General features: G+C 34.3%; 1 protein-coding gene across 1 annotated transcript in view; it reads left to right on the forward strand.

Annotated features, from left to right (window-relative positions):
* Nucleotides 1-14,347: 14,347 nt before the first annotated feature.
* ehd3 (EH-domain containing 3) overlaps nucleotides 14,348-22,990 on the forward strand; it is a 31,491-nt gene continuing 22,848 nt past the window's right edge. The window contains exons 1-2 of the mRNA XM_051138223.1: nucleotides 14,348-15,060; nucleotides 20,406-20,582. Coding sequence (XP_050994180.1) covers nucleotides 14,834-15,060; nucleotides 20,406-20,582 — 404 coding nt within the window. The 5' untranslated portion in view covers nucleotides 14,348-14,833. The remainder of the gene's footprint in view (nucleotides 15,061-20,405; nucleotides 20,583-22,990) is intronic.

Raw genomic sequence — 22,990 nt, forward strand, 5'->3', positions numbered from 1 at the left:
AAACAAATTCAAGACAAGTTTCATTTCTGCCTGATTTTGTTCGAAATGACGTGTCAGTTTGAAGTATATCGGGGCCTTAAGCCGTTTTCAGTGAATTATCCGCTTTAGGGAAATAATAAGAAGAATAACAAAGTGAAAGTGATGGCCACAAATGTGATTTTATTCAACAGTTAAATAAACAAGAAGACACTATTGAGTAAGGTACATTTTGGATACAATATTCTTAGGTAGTTAATATTTTTGCTCCACCAGTGAAAAAAGTTAAAATGAAACCAAGTCAGTGTTTCAAGGAATCGATTGAGTAAATGATTCAATGACTCATTCAGGACAGTGGCTTGTTTCTAGGGCTGTGCAAAAAAATCTGATGCCATTAACTTGCGCATGTCCGTTGTCAGTGAACTACGACTGTGTAGTAAATGCCACTCCATCTGACAGCATGTGAAATAGATTTACGATTTCGAATCGACCAAATGAATGAATTAAAGATTCACTCATGAAGACGGTCGTTTGTCACCCCCTAATGGTGAAACTATGTAATAATCTCCACCACTAATACACTGACAGTCTATTGACTGCCTATAAAATATATACAATGCAAGAGAAATAAATAAATTCCCCAGTTTATAATTCTAGACTGGAGCTATATCAAGCAAATGTTTGTGTATCCACTTGAATTAATGTGTTATTTTGTGTGTCATTACGTGGAAAGAGAGAGACATAACGAACGAGATGAATGAGATCTATAAAGTACACAGGCTCATGTTCGTCTTGTTGACCCATGCGGATCATCCTAGCGCTCATTGATTTTCTACTCTTTAGTTGTGAAATCAAGCTGAACAGACCTGAGGCAGTCTGACCAGCCCATAATAACCAAGGTTACTGTCTGAGTCAGTTCAGAGTCACTGTGAGGTCATGTGAGACAGATTTGATGCAATGACCCTTATCACGTCATCTTAATTAGGTGCAATTAAATACAGCATTGTATTGAGCTACACAATTTAAGTCGAGCTTACAACTACAATACAATACTGCTTGAATAATCAAGGTGAAATGAAGGAACTGTGTTTTTGTTCAGTTTGAAGCTTGAGCTATAACAACACTAGTCAAAACAGCTCAAACCTATGAATTTTTCATAACAACTATTACATGCCCCCATAAGTTCCCGTGCTTAATTAAATATTCAAGGACTTATGAGTTTTCCCTACAGCCTCAGTTGATCATTGTTCTTGATCATTTATTAAATTATTAATAATTTAATAAATAATTTAATAATTTAAAACTCAAATTATTCTGAAGCCAAAAAGTTTAAAGAATGCAGATATTTGAGTTATGATTCCAAAAACGGAATCCAAAAAGGTATTTGATATTAGAGTTATGATTCCAAAAAAATACTTAATTAAGACCACTTGGTTGTGTTTATTAATATTTAATTGTTAGTTTTAGGGTTTACACCGCAATGTAACTTGATGTTAAAAAAAAAGCAAGAATAGAATTATTTTTATTTAATTTTAAAACATAAATCCTGTGATACTTCTTATTTGATAAATAGAAAAAGTATAACACAAACATAATACAGCAAATTAATAACAAATTAATGTACAATAAGATTATTAATAATTATGAATCCTTAATTTTTATATAAATGGCTATAACACCCCTAGTAAAAAAAAATAGATTTAAAATGCATTTATTTTATACTATTCATAGTTCAAGTCTATTAACATATTTACAGACATATCGCTTGAAACTGTTGGTTGTAATTAAACTTCATTTGGGAGTACTACTTGTGCACAATGCACATTTCTTAATATTAAGCCTAAAACATTTTCACAATTTTACTATTTATGAGGATTGTGTGATTTTACCTAAACTATACTTGCTGTAGTTCCACTTTAGCACAATCAAATATAGTTAAGTATATCTTTAGTTGGACTTCTTCCACACAATTAAAGTGCATTAGGTACAAAATTAGTTGTTCCAATTTAGTACTTTAGTACTTTACTTTCCAAGTACATAAGATGTAGATGTATTTGTAGTATACTTAGCATAAAATAAATGTATTTTAAATACATTTTAGTATATTTGTTTTTCACTATGAACTACTACTAATAATAATTCTAATATTTCCATTGCTTCTAACAAGAGATCAAACTAATATTGTCTTAACATATTAAAGAGTTTTGTATTTTCCAACTTCTTCTTGTTCTTGTTGTCTTCCTTTGGCCCTGTCAACATAAACTTATGTCTCTTCATACTGTCTGAAAGAGACAATCTCACCGTCTATTCAAAAGCTCAACTGTGCTCATAAAGAAATGTCAGAGTCAATAGGGATAATAGCTCTTGCCCAGCTTAGATTGATCAGTTTAATTATTCATGCAGCTATAGCTCATGACATGAAAAAGATGTGGTGTCAATAGAGCTTCATTGATCCGCTGAGCTTCTTAGTTGCTGACTGCAGCAGAAACATTATTGTGCGAGACTGGTGCATTGTACCTATTTTTACATTTTGACTGTGCTTTAATGCATCAGTATGAATTTGTACACTTCATCTGACTTTTTAATGTGTTTTGGGACTGTTGCAATACAGATGGAAACTGTGCAAATGGATTTCGCCTTTTTGGACGAGGATGTTCGTTATTCTCCTAAAGCAGGCAAAATTATTGGCTTTGATTGTCTTATTATGTGTTAGAAATGGCCTCAAACACATGCGTGCATTCTCCTAAGCTCACAATGGGCTGCTTCACAGCAATACACAATCTTTAGCTGTACCTGTGCATGAATTCTGAACCATTATCTCACACAGCCCACACTGAGGAACTTTTAAAGAAAGATACTATATAGCAACTCTGTCAAAATGAGTTATTAGGACCTGTGTGTATTACATCCTATACTAGCACTACTGCAGTTTTAAATTCAGATTTGCAGGCCTATCATGGCGGAAAAGCAGTTACTGCAGGCAATAATAGCAAGGAGTGACACATTCATGCTTTCAATATTGAATCGGCCAGGAAGAAACTCTCTCTCTCTTTTATTGTAGGTGCGAATACAGAGAAGAGCGTGAAAGAAAGAGACCTAAGCCCATCTGTGCAGTGCAGCTTTATTATTTTGAGCTTCTGTCTGTAACATATGTTAGGCAAAATGATAGATTAGGGACTATTTATAAAGCAACAATAATTGTTATACATAGCAGCTAAAGTTACAGTATGTTTTTTTTAATACTCTAAACCCCTTGAGGTGATGTGATTTTTTTCTTGCTTAAAGGATAGTTAACCCAAAAAATGAATAATCTGGCATCACTTACTCACCCGCATGTCATTCCAAACCCACATGACATTCTGTGAAACTAGAATCAGGAGAATTTTGAATGCTGTGCAGGTCTCTTTTTTGCATGCAATTATAGTGACTGGCATGAAACCTGCAGGCTACATTTTAAAAATTGCGCTAAAATAGTCCATTACAATATAGCTTATTAGCCAACTGACCTAGTAGCAAGATGAACCTTGTAGCAGTATTACAGTAATACACTAATACTGAGATCATTTTCACTACAATTGATATTTGAGACACAAGATGGCGCCATTCTCGTGTGATACGAGATACATTAAAGTATCTTACAAATCAGAATCAAGTATTTCAGAGAGAAGTAATATCAAGAATCATTAATAATGAAATGTCTTCATTTTAGTAGGCTCTTACCAGAGTCATTTAGGTGACCAGGGAATCAGTTTGATTCATGAATAATTCATTCACACCAATTTTGAGAACTGGATCAATTGATTAATTCATTAGAAATGATCTGACTCAAACTATTTGTTTTCATTAACGTGCAAAGGTGGGCTGGAACATGTTCCAGTAAAACTAGCAACTAGTTTCAAAAACTACTTACATTTCAGTATGCTACTGTATCCACCTTATTCTTCAATGCAGAAGTAAGCCTATGGGTGAGACTTCTGATTCGTTAGCCGCTTTAAGGAAATAACAAGAAGGAAAACAGCTGCAACCAGCGATTACCGGGGTTCAGGCGCATTAAGGCATTTAAGCACATATGAAAAAAGACATTAGTTAGCCTGTAACCACCTAAATCAATGATTTCAAAAATTATTTTTGGCAGATCCACTCAATTTGCCATAGAAATACAGTGTTTTTGAATCCTTTTTAACTGTTATAGTACCAGCTGCTTAAAACTTTGCATGCTTGTTTAGAATCACCTGTCGCATGTGCTCACCAGGTTTCTTGAAGTTTTGAGTTTTCCTTTAGGCTTTATAGGATTTTGGGTACATTTGGAAAGGCCCCTTTTATAAGGGACCCCGTTATAGCTTCCCAAAGGGTAAATTTTAACTTTTTTTTTTTTTTTTTTTTGATAATTATTGACCGTGAGAGTGCAGAGAATTGTACTACAGTGTTTTTTTCCCAAGTAGAGTGAAAACCTAGAACTTGTTAGCAAAAGTAGGTTTTTTCATCTTCTCAATCATTTAACAAATGATTTGATTGACAGCAGTGGTTTTAGAGGCAAAGTTGTCTGGAATGAGCAATTCTGTCATATGATACCAATATTGTGTGTATTTGGGGAAAATCCGTGCAATATACAATCGTCTGAAAAATGCGATAGGGGCCGTGAGCCAAACATGCCCACCAAGTTTCATTCCGATCAGCCTCCATTAACCTTGTCTAATTGGTGCTTAAACTTCATCAGTCAATGGCGGCTATGTTTTTTGAGATACGCAAATGTCCATATAGACACTTGTAGCACTTTGGACCAAGACCATGCACAGCAATTTTCATGTTGATAGGACAAATGTTTGCGTACTGTAGGTATAGCCATTTTTGTGTTCTTTCCCTCTCATAGTGCCACCAAGTGGCCAAGCTCCGTGTTTTTTGTCATGTGACCTCAGATTGAGCTCTTATATAAGTGTTCTGAGTTTGCCGAAAATATCTCATTCCGTTCAGGAGTTATGGGCATTTTATTAAAAGTGGCTCTGCCCCTTTCAAACGTTTTGGTGTCACTTTGCGAGTCGAAAGTTAAACTTATTGATATTCACTCTCTAGAGAATCTGCATTGGTTTGGTTCCAATCGGGCGAAAAACCTAGGACTAGTTCGCAAAAGTAGGTTTTTCAAAAAAATCAAAAAATACCCAAAAATTTCACCAAGCTCATGCATGTTGTCTGGCTTGAGCCAAGGATTTCAACAACATCAGACACTTGAGCCTGCGACTGACAGTTTAGGAGTTATGAGCGTACTTTTGATTGCTGTAGAGCCCCTGTCAGGCCGATTGGGGTGAGCCTTGGTGACATTGTTAGCGGTGTGAGTACTACCATCCCTCCACGTTTTAAGTCTCTGCGACTTATAGTTTGGTCTGCACAATCAGTTTTATGTGGAGATTGCTGATCCTTGGCCATTCTAATAATTGCAATACGGTTTTAGCACTATGTGTTTGCAATATCAAGCAGCAAAATTAGCTGATTTGTACAGCTAAAAATAGCTGGACGCAGATGAGCCCGGAAGCCAGATACATTAAATTTACGTTCTTACAGGAAAAGTAAGGTGAACCAGAAGACGTGTTCTTCTGCATACGTCTATTTTTCAACAATTCACCTTTTAAACACAAACAATGTGAAGCAGGAAGGCTATATTCTTTAAAAATTTACCTTTAAAATAAAAAACATTCACTTAAAACAAACCATAAAAGATTCAAACTCAGTTCCCCAGCATATTATTTCTACCACTGCACACTATCCACATTTCTGGCCTGTCCTGATTTTTTTTTATTTTTTTTTATTCTGATTATCTGGTCACCTCATGAGGCCACCTGATTATTTTGAACATCACCTTCTCTATCCTCAATTAGAATGTCATCCATCACGGCTGTAGCAGCAAATTCCCACTCCAGTCAGAGCGGTGACAAAGAGCTGAACTGTGGGAAGAGTGCCTGTGAGTGTCTGACAGAGGGAATCACTCCGCATGAGTGCACCTGACTGGCAGGACGTCATCCTCAATCTCTTTACTGACACAACTCCTTGAGTTCTTAAACAATGGCTCATTTGAATCACGGTACATCACTTACGGAATGCATTAAAAACAGCTGTGTTGATATTTAAGAGTTAGAATTGTTTATGTAAAAACTTTGTATTCCTCTGTGAGATTGCTAGCATTGATGTAGCTCCTCTATTATTTACAGGTGTTTCATCTTTGAAGCTGTCTTGTTCTGTGTCAGATGAATTAATGTGCCATTCAAGCATCATTCTTGAGAGCGGTGCTATTGCAGACATTAGTAACAAGCCATCTAACAGGAAAAGTTCTTAGGTGAGGTTCTCTCAAAATTATAAACAAACATTCTTTCAGTAGTTATAAGTTCTATAGTAATGTTCTCAAAACATTAGCACAAAAACACTATTTATACATTGTTCATGCAATGTGTTTTTGTTGGGCTTTGTGTAACATTTTTCAAATGTTCAGGGAACATTCCCAAAATGTTTGAAAAATGATCAAATGGAATGTTTGGTTCGCAACATTCCGAAATAACAATTTCATAACTTAATAAGCAAAATGTTCTTAGAACAGATTTTTGTCAGCTGAAAATGAGCAAACACATCACACTTTAATATGCCATGAAGGGTGACCTTTACAGTCCAAGACTTGAATGCATTTCAAAATGACTCATGTCTTCATGCATAGGCTGTGAATCTACACTAGAACCAGAGAAAGTCATTTCTGCAGTTATGCATTAGATTGAAAATGCCTTCATATAAAAGGCTGAAATCTCATTAACCGCTAAAGAAGCACAATGTAACAATCTAAAAATGAATAGAGAATTTAACATAATAAAATCTAACGTTTTTCTGAAAATCACAGAAAATCAGAGGCACAAATCACGTAGCAGTAGGCGTCCATAGGAAGTGATTCTGGACATTGTGGGAACACTGAATTGCCTTAATGGCCATAATAATGTTCAGCTATTAGCGTAGGGCAGTAATATTTGATACAGGCCACACATTTACAGTGCTGTTTAATCCTGCTGTGCAGTGGATGGGAGTGCTGTATGATTGACCCACTAATCTGCCTGTGGTTCTGACCCACCTGCAGTTTAGTCCATCAGTCCATTAGCTTTCTCACCATTAGTGATCAGGCCGGGCAATTTTCACATCTCACTCTGTCCTCCTTTCAATTTCTCCATTACTCCCACCACTATACACTCATGCATTTGCATGCATATTATGCCTTTTTATCTTATTTTATCTCTTTGAACAATATTCACCGTGCATTCATTTTGATTATTGTCTAATGTCTGATAAAAAGTGTGACTGAAAAACCATCAGTCCTCTCAGAGGATATGTTAATGCTTAAATGTTGTTTATTGTATTGCCAAAAGTTGAAACATGAAACGGCATTCACAACCATTTTAATTCCATAATATATATATTTATTAAATAAGAATAAATGCAGGGTGGGAGTGACTTCATTCACTAGGAACTAATTCGTTCATGAAAAATAAGAAGTAAAACAGCAAAGTTATGTCAGAGGCAGAGCAAGAACATTTTGATAAAAGATATTAAAACAAACCTTTTTTTGGAACATCATGTGCTTTACAAATTATTAATTCACGACAAGCAGCATCATATTTTTAGTTCATATTGAGCTCTCATTATACTGTGTCTAATATTTCTGTTAAAGTTCTAATAAAAATAGAAAATGTGGCAGTTGTTGACATACTGTACTTTAAGTAGGTATACGGCTATAAAATGAATGTGGTTAACATGACTCAAGCAATTTGTAATGAAATTATTCCTAAACCAAATGATCATATGAGTTCATATGGAGCTTGCTGACTTTTCAATGCATAATTTAATATTTTGCCAAATCACAGTTGATGAGATCTCATCTGAAACGACTCCGGTGTTTCTAGGCCTCCCTTTACTCTACAGTTAGTTCACCAAAACATGAATAATTGCTGAAATTTTGAAGAGGGAAGAGTCATAACGATTACTTGTGAATTATTATGATGTTGTTATCAAGTGTTTGGACATGCTGATGGCACCCATTCACTGCAGAGCATCTATTGGTGATGTAATGCTATGTTTCTCCAAATCTGTTCTGATTAAAAGATTAGTTCACATCCAGAATAAATAAATTCTTAGAATTTACCCCATGTCATCCAGAATGTTCATGTCTTATACAGTCCAAAAGAAATGAAGGTTTTTGAGGAAAACATTCCAGGATTTTTCTCCATATAGTGGACTTCAATGGGGATCAGTGGGTTGAAGGTCCAAATCGCAGTTTCAGTTCAGCTTCAAAGGGCTCTACACAATCCCAGCCGAGGAATACGGGTCTTATCTAGCAAACCGATTAATCATTTTAAACTGTATATACTTTTTAACCACAAATGTTTGTCTTGCACTAGCTCTACGTTGCGTATCTGCATCTTCACGCATTACATAATCACGTTGGAAAGGTCATGCTTGGTTAGTTCTTCGCCTGTGTACTTCGCTTTAAAAAGGTAGGGTAGGGCGAAAAAACTCTTATCTTCTCTTCCAACATCAGAATTATCCAACATCGACTTTCTTTGCATGTTCGGTTGGTAACACTGGGTTGGTTCTTCAGCCTATGTCACGTGTGACCTTATGTATGAAGTCGAGCTATGGCAAGACAAGCATCTGTGGTTAAAAAGGATATAAATTTATAACCGATCGTTTCGCTAGATAAGACCATTATTCCTCAGCTGGGATCGTGTAGATCCCTTTGAAGCTGCATTGAAACTGCAATTTGGACCGTCAACCCAATGGCTCCCATTGAAGTCCACTCTGTGAAGGTTTTTCTCAAAAACCTTAATTCTTTTCGCCTGAAGAAATAAAGACATGAACATCTTGGATGGCGTGGGGGTGAGTAAATTATCAGGAAATTTTTATCCTGGAAGTGAACTAATCCTTTAAGAAACAAATTCATCTACATCTCAGATGAGTGGGAGCACATTTTCCACAGATTTTCAGTTTTGGGTGAACTATTCATTTAATCTCAGTGCTGTCTAAGAAGCAACAACTAAGATATTACTGTAAAGCAATCTCATTTGTGATATCTCTTGCTGCAAAACACCCAACACCTGATATGGTCGTAATTTTAACAGGATTGAAAAATACGCCTTAGCATTTATGCCATTAAACACTCCGCTGTATGGCTTAATATGTGTGTATAATTGGATCCTTGTGGAGCCACTCAAACTGTTAAATGCTCAGAATGAGCCGCCAGCCCACATCACAGCTCAAGAGGAGCGAGTGAGAGAAAATGATGTTTTTTCCCATCAATACATTAAGTCTGTATGTAATGCTACATAGCCATGAACTAGGAAATTGGACGTGTGACAAAACCGTAAAAAGATAAATGCAGGATGACAGATTCCTTTACAGTAACCTCTATTTGTGCTATCACTATATAGAGATTTGCCCAGATAATTCGAGAGTGAAATGGCACAAACGAGCAGCAGGTTTGCATAGCCTCATGGGCTCCGCCAAAGTGACAGAATCACACAAACACACGCTGCTGCTCATAGATGCTATGCCCGGCGAACTCGTCAGGATGTATGACACATTATAAATCAAGTCTGCTCGAGCTGCCCCAGAGATTTAGTCCTTAAATATGATAAGACAGATGGAGCATCACGCTCCCCAGGTATCCACCTCTCGCTCTGCTTTACAAGACTGTCTTCTTTCATTGTTCCCTCAAAATGTACTCAAATATCTCCTGCAATTTCAGTCAAGCAGTATTCAGTTGTCGGAAGTTTCTTAATACCATTTTAATACTTTATTTATTTATTTATTTATGCTTGGCTGGTTGTTTTATACGCTGAAATTGATTTATTTATTTTTTATTTTTTTGTAGTGAATGTTTTAAGACCAATTGTAAATTATAGGACAATATAGGAACTTGAATTAGTATTTTATGTCCATAGTCATGTAACAAGATGAATGGTGTACAATTTTTAATGGGGGTTTTTCAAAGTACAGCAAAAACAGATTTTTTTTTTTTTTTTATATTTTTACTATTTAAAATAACTGTTTTCTATTTGAATATATTTTAAAATGTAATTTATTCCTGTGATTTCAAAGCTGAATTTTTAGCATCATCACTCCAGTCACATGATCCTTCAGAAATCATTCTAATATTCTGATTTGCTGCTCAAAAACAAACAAACAAAAAAATATTATTATTATTATTATGTTGAAAACAGCTGAGTAGAATTTCTTTAGGTTTTTTGTTGAATAGAAAGTTCAGAAGAACACTATTTATCTGAAATGGAAATCATTTGTAACATTGTAAATGTCTTTACCAAGGATCAAAACTGATGATAAATAAAAATATTAGTTTCTGTAATTTCGTTCCGAAATAAATAAATAATTATACTGACTCCATTTCAGATCAATGCTGATTTTTGGATCTTTCTGTTCATCCAAGAATCCTGAAAAAATTACTCAACTGTTTTAAATATTAATGAAATTAATAATAAATAAATAAATAAATGTTTCTTGAACAGCAAATCAGCATATTAGAATGATTTCTAAAGGATCATGTGACACTGAAGACTGGAGTAATGATACTAAAAATGTAGCTTTGATCACAGGAATAAATTACATTTTAAAATATATTCAAATAGAAAACTGTTATTTTAAATAGTAAAAATATTTCACAATTTTACTGTTTTTGCTGCGCTTTGTATCAAATAAATGCAGGCTTGGTGAGCAGAAGAGACTTCATTAAAAACATTAAAAATCTTACTGTTCAAAAACTTTTGACTGGTAGTAGTGTATGATGCTGTATGTCATTGAAAATATCGCCTTTTGTGTTTCACAGAAACACACACAAAAAATAAAGTCTTAAAGTTCGCAACAATATGAGAATGAATAATTTTTGCATAAACTGTCCTTCTAATAATAGCTAAAACAATTCTTATAGGAAAACTACTTTAGAACAATGATTCTACCCAAGAAAAATGAGAAAAAAAAGCACTGTGGATGTTTTTATTAAAAGCATAGTTCACCTGAAAATGAAAATTCTGTTATCTACTCAACCTCATTTAATTCCAAAACTGTATGATTTACTTTCTTCTTTGGAACATAAAGAAGATATTAAAACAATATGTGTTTAGTTTCCAACAGTGTTCAATATGTCTTATTTTATGTTCTGCAGAAAAAAATCATACAAAAAGGTGAGCAAATCAAGAGAGTTTTTATTTTTGATGAACTGTCCCTTTAATAGTCTTTGAAACTTGTTTAGCTTTTATACAGTGTAGTTTCATGTTAAATTAAGACATTTTCACAGTTCTACAAGGGCAAAAGTCTTCTTATCTTGTGTAACAGGTTGCTTATTTTGCTTTGATTGTCCATTAGGTGAATAGCTGTTGTGTCAGAGTACTACTGAACAACATTTGGCTCTTAATGGGGATTCAGAGAGCAATACGAACAGCCTCAGGCCTTCACGCACACGAAACAGAGCTTAGCAGAAGTGCGTCTTCATATCTGTTGTGCTTCATCAGCCACTAACAAGGACAACAGTGGGATACAATACAGGTCCTGAATATTAAATAGCCCGCTTTCAATTATCTTCCTCTTTCAATTATAAAAACTCTAACCTCTCGTCTAGGAAAACGTGTCATGGTTGTTTACTTCCATGTTCCTTTCATCAAAAACACAAAGGAGAGGAATTTGTTTCTATTCTCCATTACATGATGAAACTGCTTCACAGCATATTACATCTATTATCTGGCTCTGTCTTTTAACTCGCAAGAATGGAATAATAATATGATTTAATTACAGCAGCAGTTTGTTTTCATTTGTTTCTCCAGTAATCCTGTGTTTTTGTCCTCGACTTGAATTAAACTTGGAAATGAAAGATCAAAATCTATTGTGTGAGTGGGAGAGACATCTAGTGGTGAAAGCGTATAGTCACAGTTTTCACTTTGTGATAGACTGTACGTACTTTGTGCGTGTTTGTGTTTTAAAAGTCTGAGTTTGACGGATAATATATCTTCGCTTCTGTTTGCATTCATCCACAGCTTTATGAAATGCAAAATGTATAGTTTGAAAGGAAAATAGTGACCAGAAATGTTATTGTGCATCGCTATACAGTGGTTATTACTGTATAAAGATTTAGGAATAAACACTCAAAAGGAGGAAAAAATGAAAAAACAGTTTATTAACAGCTGTCATTGTTAGATAGACTCCCCAGGTTAGTGTTCCATTGTCTTATTGCACCATCTAGTGGTGTGTTCTGTTACACTCGCTGCATCTGGTTAATATTTGCGTACTGGCAAAGAAAAATGATTTGAAACAATGTCTGGCTTTCTATTTTTTTTTTTTTTTTTTTTTTTTTCTGTTGATTTAATACATTTACAATCATTTCTACAAGGTTTTATTATTGTGGAAATATCATTTAAATTAAAAAAATATTTATTGAATCCTTTTCCACTGCTGTGATGTACAGTACATGGTACCCTCACTATGCTGAATATTGGCAGCAGACTTATCTTTCAGCATATTTAATTTGTTCTGACATGCTTGACTACACAGTCTTTCAGCCCACCTTAGTCTTTCCTAACAGAATAGGTCGTTACAATCAACACTAAACTGAATGAACACACCATTAGAGAGAGAGAGAGAGAGAGATTTTCATTATCAATTTTATTGTTCAACGAAGACTTACCACTAGGTTGATATTTCCACTGCACTTGGTTTAGGTTTATTTTATACATTAAATATGCATACATATCCAATATTATCGGTTTTTGACATATATTGTAGATAATTCTTTACAGTAATTTGTTAAATTGTCTCTAATTCTTAAAAATAATGCATTGTTTCTTGCTGATCATCTGTTAATAAGACGTTTTTTATTTTACTAGAGATGCATGCATCCAGTGTCAATTAATATTATTTTGTAATATCATAATTATATTATATTATATTATATTATATTATTATTTTCTAAATCTTATGTTCTATACCATTTTAGGTGTGCAGGAGCATTATTATTATTATTGTTGTTATTATTATTGTTGTTGTTTATTTTATACTATATTTTTTAAATCTCATGTTCTATAGGGTCTCAGGGGTAATGGACCATTGTTTTTTTATTTGTTTTTTATTTTATTTTATATTTTCTAAATCTCTTGTTCTATAGGGTCTCAGGGGTAATAGAGCATTATTTTATTTTATTTTTTATTTTGTTTTAATTTTATATTTTCTAAATCTCATATTCTGTAGGGTCTCGGGTGATGGAGCATTATTTTTTTATTTTATTTTATATTTTCTAAATCTCATGTTCTATAGGGTCTCAGGGGTAATAGAGCATTATTTTATTTTATTTTTTTATTTTGTTTTTATTTTATATTTTCTAAATCTCATGTTCTATAGGGTCTCAGGGGTGATGGAGCTTTTTGTATTTTATTTTATTTTATGAATCTCATGTTCTATAGGGTCTCAGGGGTGATGGAACTTTTTTTATTTTTCATTTTATTTTATTTTATATTTTCTAAATCTCATGTTCTATAGGGTCTCGGGTGATGGGCATTATTTTTTATTTTATATTTTCTAAATCTCATGTTCTATTTTATTTTATTTTATTTTTTTATTTTGTTTTAATTTAATATTTTCTAAATCTCATGTTCAATAGGGTCTCGGGTGATGGAGCATTATTTTTTTATTTTATATTTTCTAAATCTCATGTTCTATAGGGTCTCGGGTGATGGAGCATTATTTTTTTTTTATTTTATTTTATATTTTCTAAATCTCATGTTCTATAGGGTCATTTTTTATTTTTTATTTTTCATTTTATTTTATTTTGTATTTTCTAAATCTCATGTTCTTTAGGGTCTCAGGTGATGGAGCTTTTTTTATTTTATTTTATTTTATGAATCTCATGTTCTGTAGGGTCTCAGGGGTGATGAAGCATTATATTATATTATTACACTATATTATACATTATATACTGTCATATTATTATATTATTAGAGGTACATGCATCCAGTGTAAATTAATATTATTTTGTAATTTTGTAATGCAGGAGCATTATTTGATTTACTTATTGTATATTATATTTTCTAAACCTCATGTTCTATAGGGTATCAGGGGCGTTGGAGCATTATATTGTGTTATATTATATTATATTATATTATATTATATTATATAATAATTCATAAAATATGGTTTTATGCATCTGTCATTTTGCTGATAAAAATCTCTCTGAAGGAAAGCAGTAAAGCAGCAGCAGTACCAACCATCACCATCCGCTACAATGGCGCTGCATCCCTCACTGGAGCTCTCGTGTTCTGGGTGGGGCTTTGTCAGTGGAGCATTTCCTCTAGTGTCGGGTTTCTCCAGCGCACTGGCATTTAAATCTGCTGCAGTGGGAAGCCTGTGGACGCCTGTCATCGTGAGTGAATCTGCTCTGGTGGAAGATTTGGCGCTCGTTTTCTTTTCTCTTCTCTTTCATAATAGCAATTGTATCTCTTGCATTTGCTGAGTGATACATTGTAGCCTCTAGCGGCGCGCGCTTTTATTCCAACAAAGCCTGAATGAAAGGCTGCCCGTTTGGCCATGTTTTAGACCGTAACATATAAGCAGAATATTATGTAAGGCATCATATTTTATAATTATGGTCTAGTCTTTTGTGCGTTTTGTGTCGTTAGTGGCCTAGAGACAAGGGAACAGTTTCAATGGACTCTTAAAATACATCGACGTCAGTACAGATCCATTCATTTGAATACACTACGGCGCGTTTGTGCATATTGTGAAATAATTATCCAAGAAAAACAGATTTATCGTCTAAGCTTGCCCATACTCGAGTTGCATCATGTTCAGCTGGTTGGGTACCGATGACAGGAGGAAGAAAGATCCAGAGGTCTTCCAGACTGTCAGTGAAGGACTCAAGAAGCTTTACAAAACCAAACTGCTTCCACTGGAGGAACACTACAAATTCCATGAGTTCCACTCACCCGCTTTGGAGGATGCAGACTTTGACAATAAGCCCATGGTTCTCCTGGTGGGACAGTATTCCACTGGCAAAACAAGCTTTATAAGGTAAGATGTGAGTTTTGGCTCCTGTGAAACATTTGCTGGTGTCCTGAGCCCTTTAAAGACATCAGTCAATTAAGCACTTTATAATATTTTTATGAATAAGTCATACATGCACAAACATTATATAATGCATCATATGAGTAGTATCAAGTGGATATACATGCTTTTTATGTAAGTCTTTTTTTGTAATTTAGGACTATTTTAATGTACAATAAAGATGTTTTAAATAGAGTGTAATGTGATGTTTGTTAATATTATAAATTCATTCATGATCATGTAGAAATTAAGAAGAACATTATAGATTAGAAGAATTAAAAGAAATTATAGAAATTAATACTTTTATTTAGCAAGGATGCTTTAAATTGGACGTTAAAAGTGATGATAAAGACATTTATAATGTTACAAAAGATTTTTATTTCAGATAAATTCTTCTAAACTTTCCATTCATCAAAAAAATTCTACTCCGCTTTTTTCAACATAATAATAAATTATTTTTGAGCAGCAAATCATAATATTAGAATGATTTCTGAAGGATCATGTGTCTGGAGTAATGATGCTAAAATTCAGCTTTGAAATCATAGAAATAAATGACATCTTAAAATATATTCAGATAGAAAACCGTTCTTTTGAACAGTAAAAATATTTCAAAATTGTACTGTTTTTGCTGCACTTTGGATCAAATAAATGCAGGCTTGGTGAGCAGAAGAGACTTCTTTAAAAAACATTAAAAATCTTACTGTTCTAAAACTTTTGACTGGTAATGTATATATTTGAATAACTGGCAAACATTTGTAACGCCCAAAACCAGCTTTGCAAGCTCCATGTGAGATTCCTCACAGTCCTATAGGATTGTTAATGGCTCCTTGTCAGTTCACCAGGAGGACTTGCTTGTATTGAGAGAAAACGTGTGACTTTACAAAAGCTTTATTAATCCAAGCATGATTCATCTGTTTGAGAAGCATGTAAATAGATTAAAAAATAAATTGACATTTGAAGTTCAAGCCAAAATATTCTTCTGCGATACAGATTTATCATTATTCTGTATCTGTTTACATGAGAACCACATTTCTGTGTTTATTAAAAACAGATCTCGGTGTTGCATGCTAAACAAAGTTCTCAACATAGTACTATAATTTTAGCTTAGACAGAGACGGTTACCTTGTAAACAGACCAGGCCTGGCTCCAGCTCTAAGATGTATCTGTATGACACAATGTCGCTGCTGTGGCATGATGGTTGTCTCCTGGGTGATTTAAGGCTTATGGGTCTAAGATGAAAGGCAACAAACTGCTAAAGATCACCAGGCAACGAGAGACTCTTCCAGTGACTCCAGCATTGCTATAGTAACTTGTCACTAATAGGTTCCAGAATGTAGAAAAGTTAAGACATAGAAATGTGAATGGAGACATACCAGAGATCTTTTTTAGAAGGACTCGTGTAGTCATTCTAATGTTTTTAAAACTAAACGGAAGATTATTCTGAATTCATTAGCAAGTTTGTAGATATTTTAGCAATTACATTAAGTAAGCATTTAATATGAGTCAACTTTATTCTACCCAGAAATTACTCCAAAAGTTTGGAGTAAATGAGAATTTTTTTCAGTTTAAATGAATGAAATTAATACTTTTAATCATCAAGGATGCATTCAATGTATTAAAAGTGGCAGAAATGATTTTAGCATTACAAAAATATATATCAAATAAATGCTGTTCTTTTGAACCTTCTAATAATCAAAAATCCTGGGGGGGGGAATCATAGTTTTCACACAAATATTAAGTTGCACAACTGCTAATAATAGTGATTATTCCTTGAGCATCTAATCAGCATATTAGAATAATTTCTGAAGGATACTTAAAATAGAAAACAATTATTTAAAATTCTAATAATTTTTAACAATATTAATGTTTTACTGTACTGTACACTAAAAATGCTGTGTTAAAAATAACCCAACACTGGGTGAAATATAGACATGTGTTTTGACCAAGCAGTTGGGTGAAATGTTTATCCTAGCCTTCTGGGTAGTTTTACTCAACTCAACTATTGCTTGAAAATGACTATATTCTTGCCTATAAAAATGAATCCAAAATAGGTTGGAATGAACATTTATTAATATGTTCAAAAAATGTCGTAAAGAAATTATGGTTTTTGAGGAAAACATTTCAGGATTTTTCTCCATTATAGTGGACTTCACTGGTGCCCCGATTTTGAACTTCCAAAATGTAGTTTAAATGCAGCTTCAGAGTTCTCTAAACGATCCCAACCCAGGAAGAAGGGTCTTATCTAGCAAAACGATCTGTCATTTTTTTTTGAAAAATAAAAATTTGTATACTTTTTAAGCACAAAAGCTCGTGTAGCACAGGCTCTGGGATGCGCGTCCATGATGCTGTGAATTAGTAATGGGTTGTTCTTGAACGATTCTTTAAATTTGAACGAATCTTCAATGTGAGTCAATGAGCGAGTCGTCTCGGTGAGTGATTCATTCAGTCGCGCATGCGCAACATCCTATTAGGTTCTGTACTGGAATTAGCTCACCTGTTTCGAGTCTTCTGATTTTTCGAGTCATTCATTCATCTTATGGGGCTGTCACGTGATGAATGAACGACTCAAACCCGAAAACTTGTCAGATAAGAGGTGAGGTGAGCTAATCATAGACTAAAGACCCAGGTAAACAATGAATTAATCTTTTCTGTTTCTTATAGCATTATAGTTTTGTCTTGTTTGTAGTGTGATCAACGTTTATGTAAGCAGTAGATGTGTTAGGGAAGTAACAAATAATATTTTAATTATATTTTGCTAAAATGAATGAAATGACTCAAAAAGATTAGTTCATTTTGCTGAACGAGACTCAAAGGCCAGAGTTGGTAAAATGATTCGAACTTCCCATCACTACTACGAATAACGTGTAATTCATCGTCTGTGTACTGAGTATGGTGAAAAACTTATTTTCTCCTACATCTTGAGAGGAGGACATCGTTGTACCTCTTTGTTTGTAAACAGCGTTTACAAACTTGCACTTCCTTAGTCTTTGCGCATTCGCTTTCTGGAAGTGGAGTTCTCCTTTAATAAATTGCTGATGCGTTTAGCAAATACGTGTCTGATTTTTAATTTAGAACATATTTTGGGTTCATTTTAAGACAGTCACATAGTAATTTTTAAACAATAGTTGAGTTAAATAAAACTATACAGAAGGTTTGGTTAAACATTTGACCCAGGTTGGGTCAAAACAACCTATTCGCTGGGTTTGTCCATATTTCACCCAGTGCTAGGTTGTTTTTAACCCAGTATTTTTTAGCATGTATAAAATCACAAACTTCTGAACAGTAGTGTCTTTTGACAGAATGTCTTTTCTAATTCTTTCCAATCATTAAATATGTCATTTGGCTATAGTTAATCACATTATTTTGTATTTTTTGAGTAACTGAGCTGTGTTTTCTGCTCGAGGTGAGTGTTAAATGTGAGAGTGAGGTATTGTCCTGCACTGGCAGTAACAAATGTGCCTCCTCATTTTCGCTCTGGCTCTCTTTCCTCCTGTGCATTATTCATAAGGGTCGTGAGAGAGCCTCAGTGGACACAGCGGCTGTTCTGCTGACTGAACACATAACTATGAAAGTAAATAAGCTTCACTTTCTGTGTATGCTTCCTGAATGTGAGAAAGCGCATGAAACACCTCATTATAATGTCAGGGGAAATTTCATGTTTAACATTTAATCTTTTCAACATGGTCACCTAATACAAAAGCTGGGCTTATGGCCAGTTTCCACTTTGTTTTAATAGTAGCTGAAGACACTCATGTCTAGTAATTTTTGTCAGTGTGAAATGAATTGCACTCATAACAGTGAGATGTGGAAGCAATCATTCTAGCTGAACAATTTAAATGCTCAAGTGAACTTGTCACTTTTTATTTCATCCCTACATCCACCACTGACAGTCCCGGGGTTATGTAACAAAACAGGGTTTTGTAACTAATATGTTTTAAAATGAAACTGATTCCTGTGATGCGATTCTTAATTTTCAGCATCATTACTCCAGTCTTCTGTCACATAATCCTTCAGAAATCATTCTAATATGCTAAATTTGGTGCTTGGTGAAAACAGTTGTTCAACATTTTTGTGATACATTTATTTCAAGGTGCTTTGGTGAATAGAAAGTTTAAAATAGAAGTATTATGTAACTTAATAAATGTTTATTGTCGCTTTTAAACCCTGTTGACTCCTTAAATGTTTGAATGGTATGATAACTTCCTCTGTATTGGATAAATTGGCCATGGCCAGACATCCTATCATAAATGACACCAGTGTCCTGTTTACCCTCTTGTGTTACTGGGATAAACCACAGCTAATAAGTTTTCAGTTGAAGCCAAGGGTCCTGTTGTTACTCAGAGTGTCATTTTGACCTGCACTGTATTCCAAACAGCCTCAGTGCCGTCACATGTTCACAGCAGGGTCTGTTTGAATGGCTCTGTGCTGAGAAGAATAAACATTATCTTTGCAAGCTCACATTCTCCATTAGAGTGTGTTCTTTGCAGTGTTCCCTTTAACAGCAGCGGAAATCATCTAAATCACCGGAACGTAGTCTTACCAGCTGATTTTTTTTTTTTTTTTTTTTTTGCAGCCATTACTCACATGGTTCTTTAGAAATCCTTCTAATATGCTGATTTGGTGCTCAAAAAATGTGTTATTAGCTCCAAAAAAGTTGCTTAATATGTTTGTGGAAACTGTGATACATTTTTTCAAATTTTAAAAGAACATTTTTTTGTTGTTGTTGTTGCTTTATAAGTCTTTACTGTCACTTTTGATCATTTTAATGCATACTTGCAGAATAAAACTTTTCATTTCTTTCTTTCAAAAAAAAGAAAAAGAAAGGAAGGAAGACAAAATACATGAGGCATTCATTACGAGAACTGACGTCAACGGGTAGCAATACGTGTTCCAAAAATCTGAAAACACATTAGAATTTTTGGAATTTTTACGTTTTATTTCCCTGAGACTTAAACTTTTTTTTTCCCCCTTGCTTAAATTTTTAATCACAGAAATAAGTTTTAGAATTTTGATGTATGTAAAAGTCATGATATAATGATTGGCATATTTAAGATTGTGTCATTTTTAAGTACCTAATTAGCCTTTTTTTATTTACTTCCAACAATTATGTTGAAAATTAAAATAAAATGTTTAATTTTTTAATTTAATACTACCAGTTAAAATATAAATAAATAATAATAATAAAAAAATATATATATATATATATATATATATATATTAAATACACAGTATATTTCAAATAAAATTATTTTAAATGACTATCTGATTTTAATGACCATCATGATTTTAAATGATGCATCTTTTTTTCATAGATATCTCCTGGAGCAGGACTTCCCTGGTATGCGGATTGGTCCAGAACCCACAACTGACTCCTTCATAGCAGTGATGCATGGCACCATGGAGGGACTAATTCCAGGAAACGCGCTGGTTGTGGATCCCAAAAAACCCTTTCGGAAACTCAACGCCTTTGGCAATGCCTTCCTAAACAGGTGGGACTAAAACAACAATAAAACAGTGTGTTTTTAGTTCTCGTGTTTATTAAAATGGACATGATTTGAAACTAAGCATTTAGAGCTTTAGTTTGGGCAGAGGCTTGCATGTGTAACATGGTCTTCCTGACTCATGATGATGTCACAGAGGGGGGCTGGTGCTAGCAAACATTCCTTGTCCTAATTGAGTTTCCTCATGCTGTCTGATCCACTGACCTCCTGTCATGCGATTTGGCAACAGGCAGATGACAGAACATCATATCATTAAGCTCACCAGCATATGTGACTCGAGACCACAAAACCAGTCATATTGTTAATTTTTTTTATTATTATTGAGATTTATACATCACCTAAATGCTGAACAAACAGTCTTTCCATTGATGTATGGTTTGTTAGGATAGGACAATATTTGTTTGAGATGCAACTATTTGAAAATCTGGAATCTGGGGATGCAAAAAAATCAAAATATTGAGAAAATCCCATATAAAGTGGTCCAAATGCAGTTTTAGCAATGCATATTACTAAGCAAAAATAAGATTTTGATATGTTTACGGTAGGAAATTTACAAAATATCTTTATGGAATATGATGTTTATTTAAAGGGGTCATCGGATGCCCGTTTTCCACAAATTGATATGATTCTTTAGGGTTTTAATTAAAAGTCTATAACATGCTTTGGTTAAAAATTCTCAATGGTAGTGTAAATAACACCTTTTTTACCTTGCCAAAATCAGCTCTGCAAAAATCCTGTTCTGGTCGAGGCTGCTTTAAATGTTAATGAGCTCTGCTCGCCCCGCCCCCTCTCTTCTTCCTGTGGAGTGACGAGCCTGTTTACTTTAGCCGCGTTTAGCCGCTAAACTTGATAACTAGCACATTATTAGGAAAGGCGATCACAAAGATTCATAAAAACAAACCCATATACTCACTTCTGCTGTAAGTGAAGCTGGATCACGAATGAATCGCGTGAACATAGATGGATATATGTAGATCGGGAGGCGCATTCCCTTCACAAACAAACGTAATCCACTGCATCTTCAGTGGCTCAGATGTTGGGATGAATGACGACCACTATGTTCACCATTACATCCAGCAACACAACACCTCCATCGCTCAATCGGAGATATTCTTGTCTAACTTACATCCCTGCTCCGGCATCAAAACAATGGAGGTCGGACTGTTACACCTGATGTAAGGCGGGTCTGAGGTAAGACGCTCATGTCAATCAACTATCGTGGGAGCGGCCTCTTTCGGTGTGATGCCACACCGTCAGGCATTGAGAATGGCTCGATTTGAAAAAGGGATATTATTTTTACAGATTGATAAAAAAAAACATTGTAGGGTAGATTTATACATACACTACCAAAACACACATTAATGTTCAGACAACATGTAAAAGTGAACTTTGCATCCGATGACCCCTTTAATATCCTAATGATTATTGGCATAAAAGAAAAATCTATCATTTTGACCCATACAATGTATTTTTGGCTATTGCTACAAATATACCCGTGTTACTTAAGACTGGTTTTGTGGTCCAGGATCACATATTATTAAGCAGGCATGGAAAATTATCCACTATAAAATGTATGATAGAGTGGCAGTCCTTTATAAAACTTCCAAGTGATGCAGTCGCATGCATGTGATTATTTTTGCAGGTGGTCTTTGCTGTAGTCTGGTTTGGCAGGCTGCACTGCTTGTTGTGCAAATCAGCAGAAACTCTTGAGAAAAATGTCTGTTCGCCTTTTGCAATCACAAACCCTGCATATTTTTGAATATTTCTCATGTAATTCTGTTAGAAGTGCAGCAACATGCACTTTAATGGAAAAGTTCATCCAGAAATGGAAGTACTGTCATCATTTACTCACCCTCATGTTTTTCTAAACCTGTAAGACTCTCTTCAGAATATCTTTGTGTTTACATGTCCATATGGATATAAATGGAGTGACAGAATTTACATTTTTGGGTGAACTATTCTTTTACCATCCGAGTTATGCTAGGAAACGCCATTTTTTTTTATTTCACATTTTGGCACATGGAGATTGTAAACATGCTCATGAGACATTACTTGCCATGCACCCTGTTTGGCAGTCTGTTTATGTAATTTGAAATGCCTGAGACAACTGCCCTGGTTTTCAGATTTATTTTTAGAGATGTATATCATTTATGAATTCACAAATAGCAGCAGCTCAGTGCACATGGTGTAAACTAGCACGCTGAATTGCACATTAATTTATTTGACAATGGCTACAAATATGGTAATTTTGTAAGTAGATTAATGTTTGGTTTTGAGTAGTTTGCGTTAGTGATTAAAACTCTTCTGCTTAACACATTGTACTAGCGTGTGGTCTGGTGCCAGATGTTCAGTATGCTAGAATGTGTTCTCCAGTGGTTTTGAGTTATTTCTGCCCA

This window comes from Labeo rohita, chromosome 20, assembly GCF_022985175.1.
Source record: "Labeo rohita strain BAU-BD-2019 chromosome 20, IGBB_LRoh.1.0, whole genome shotgun sequence".
Taxonomy (NCBI): Eukaryota; Metazoa; Chordata; class Actinopteri; order Cypriniformes; family Cyprinidae; genus Labeo; species Labeo rohita.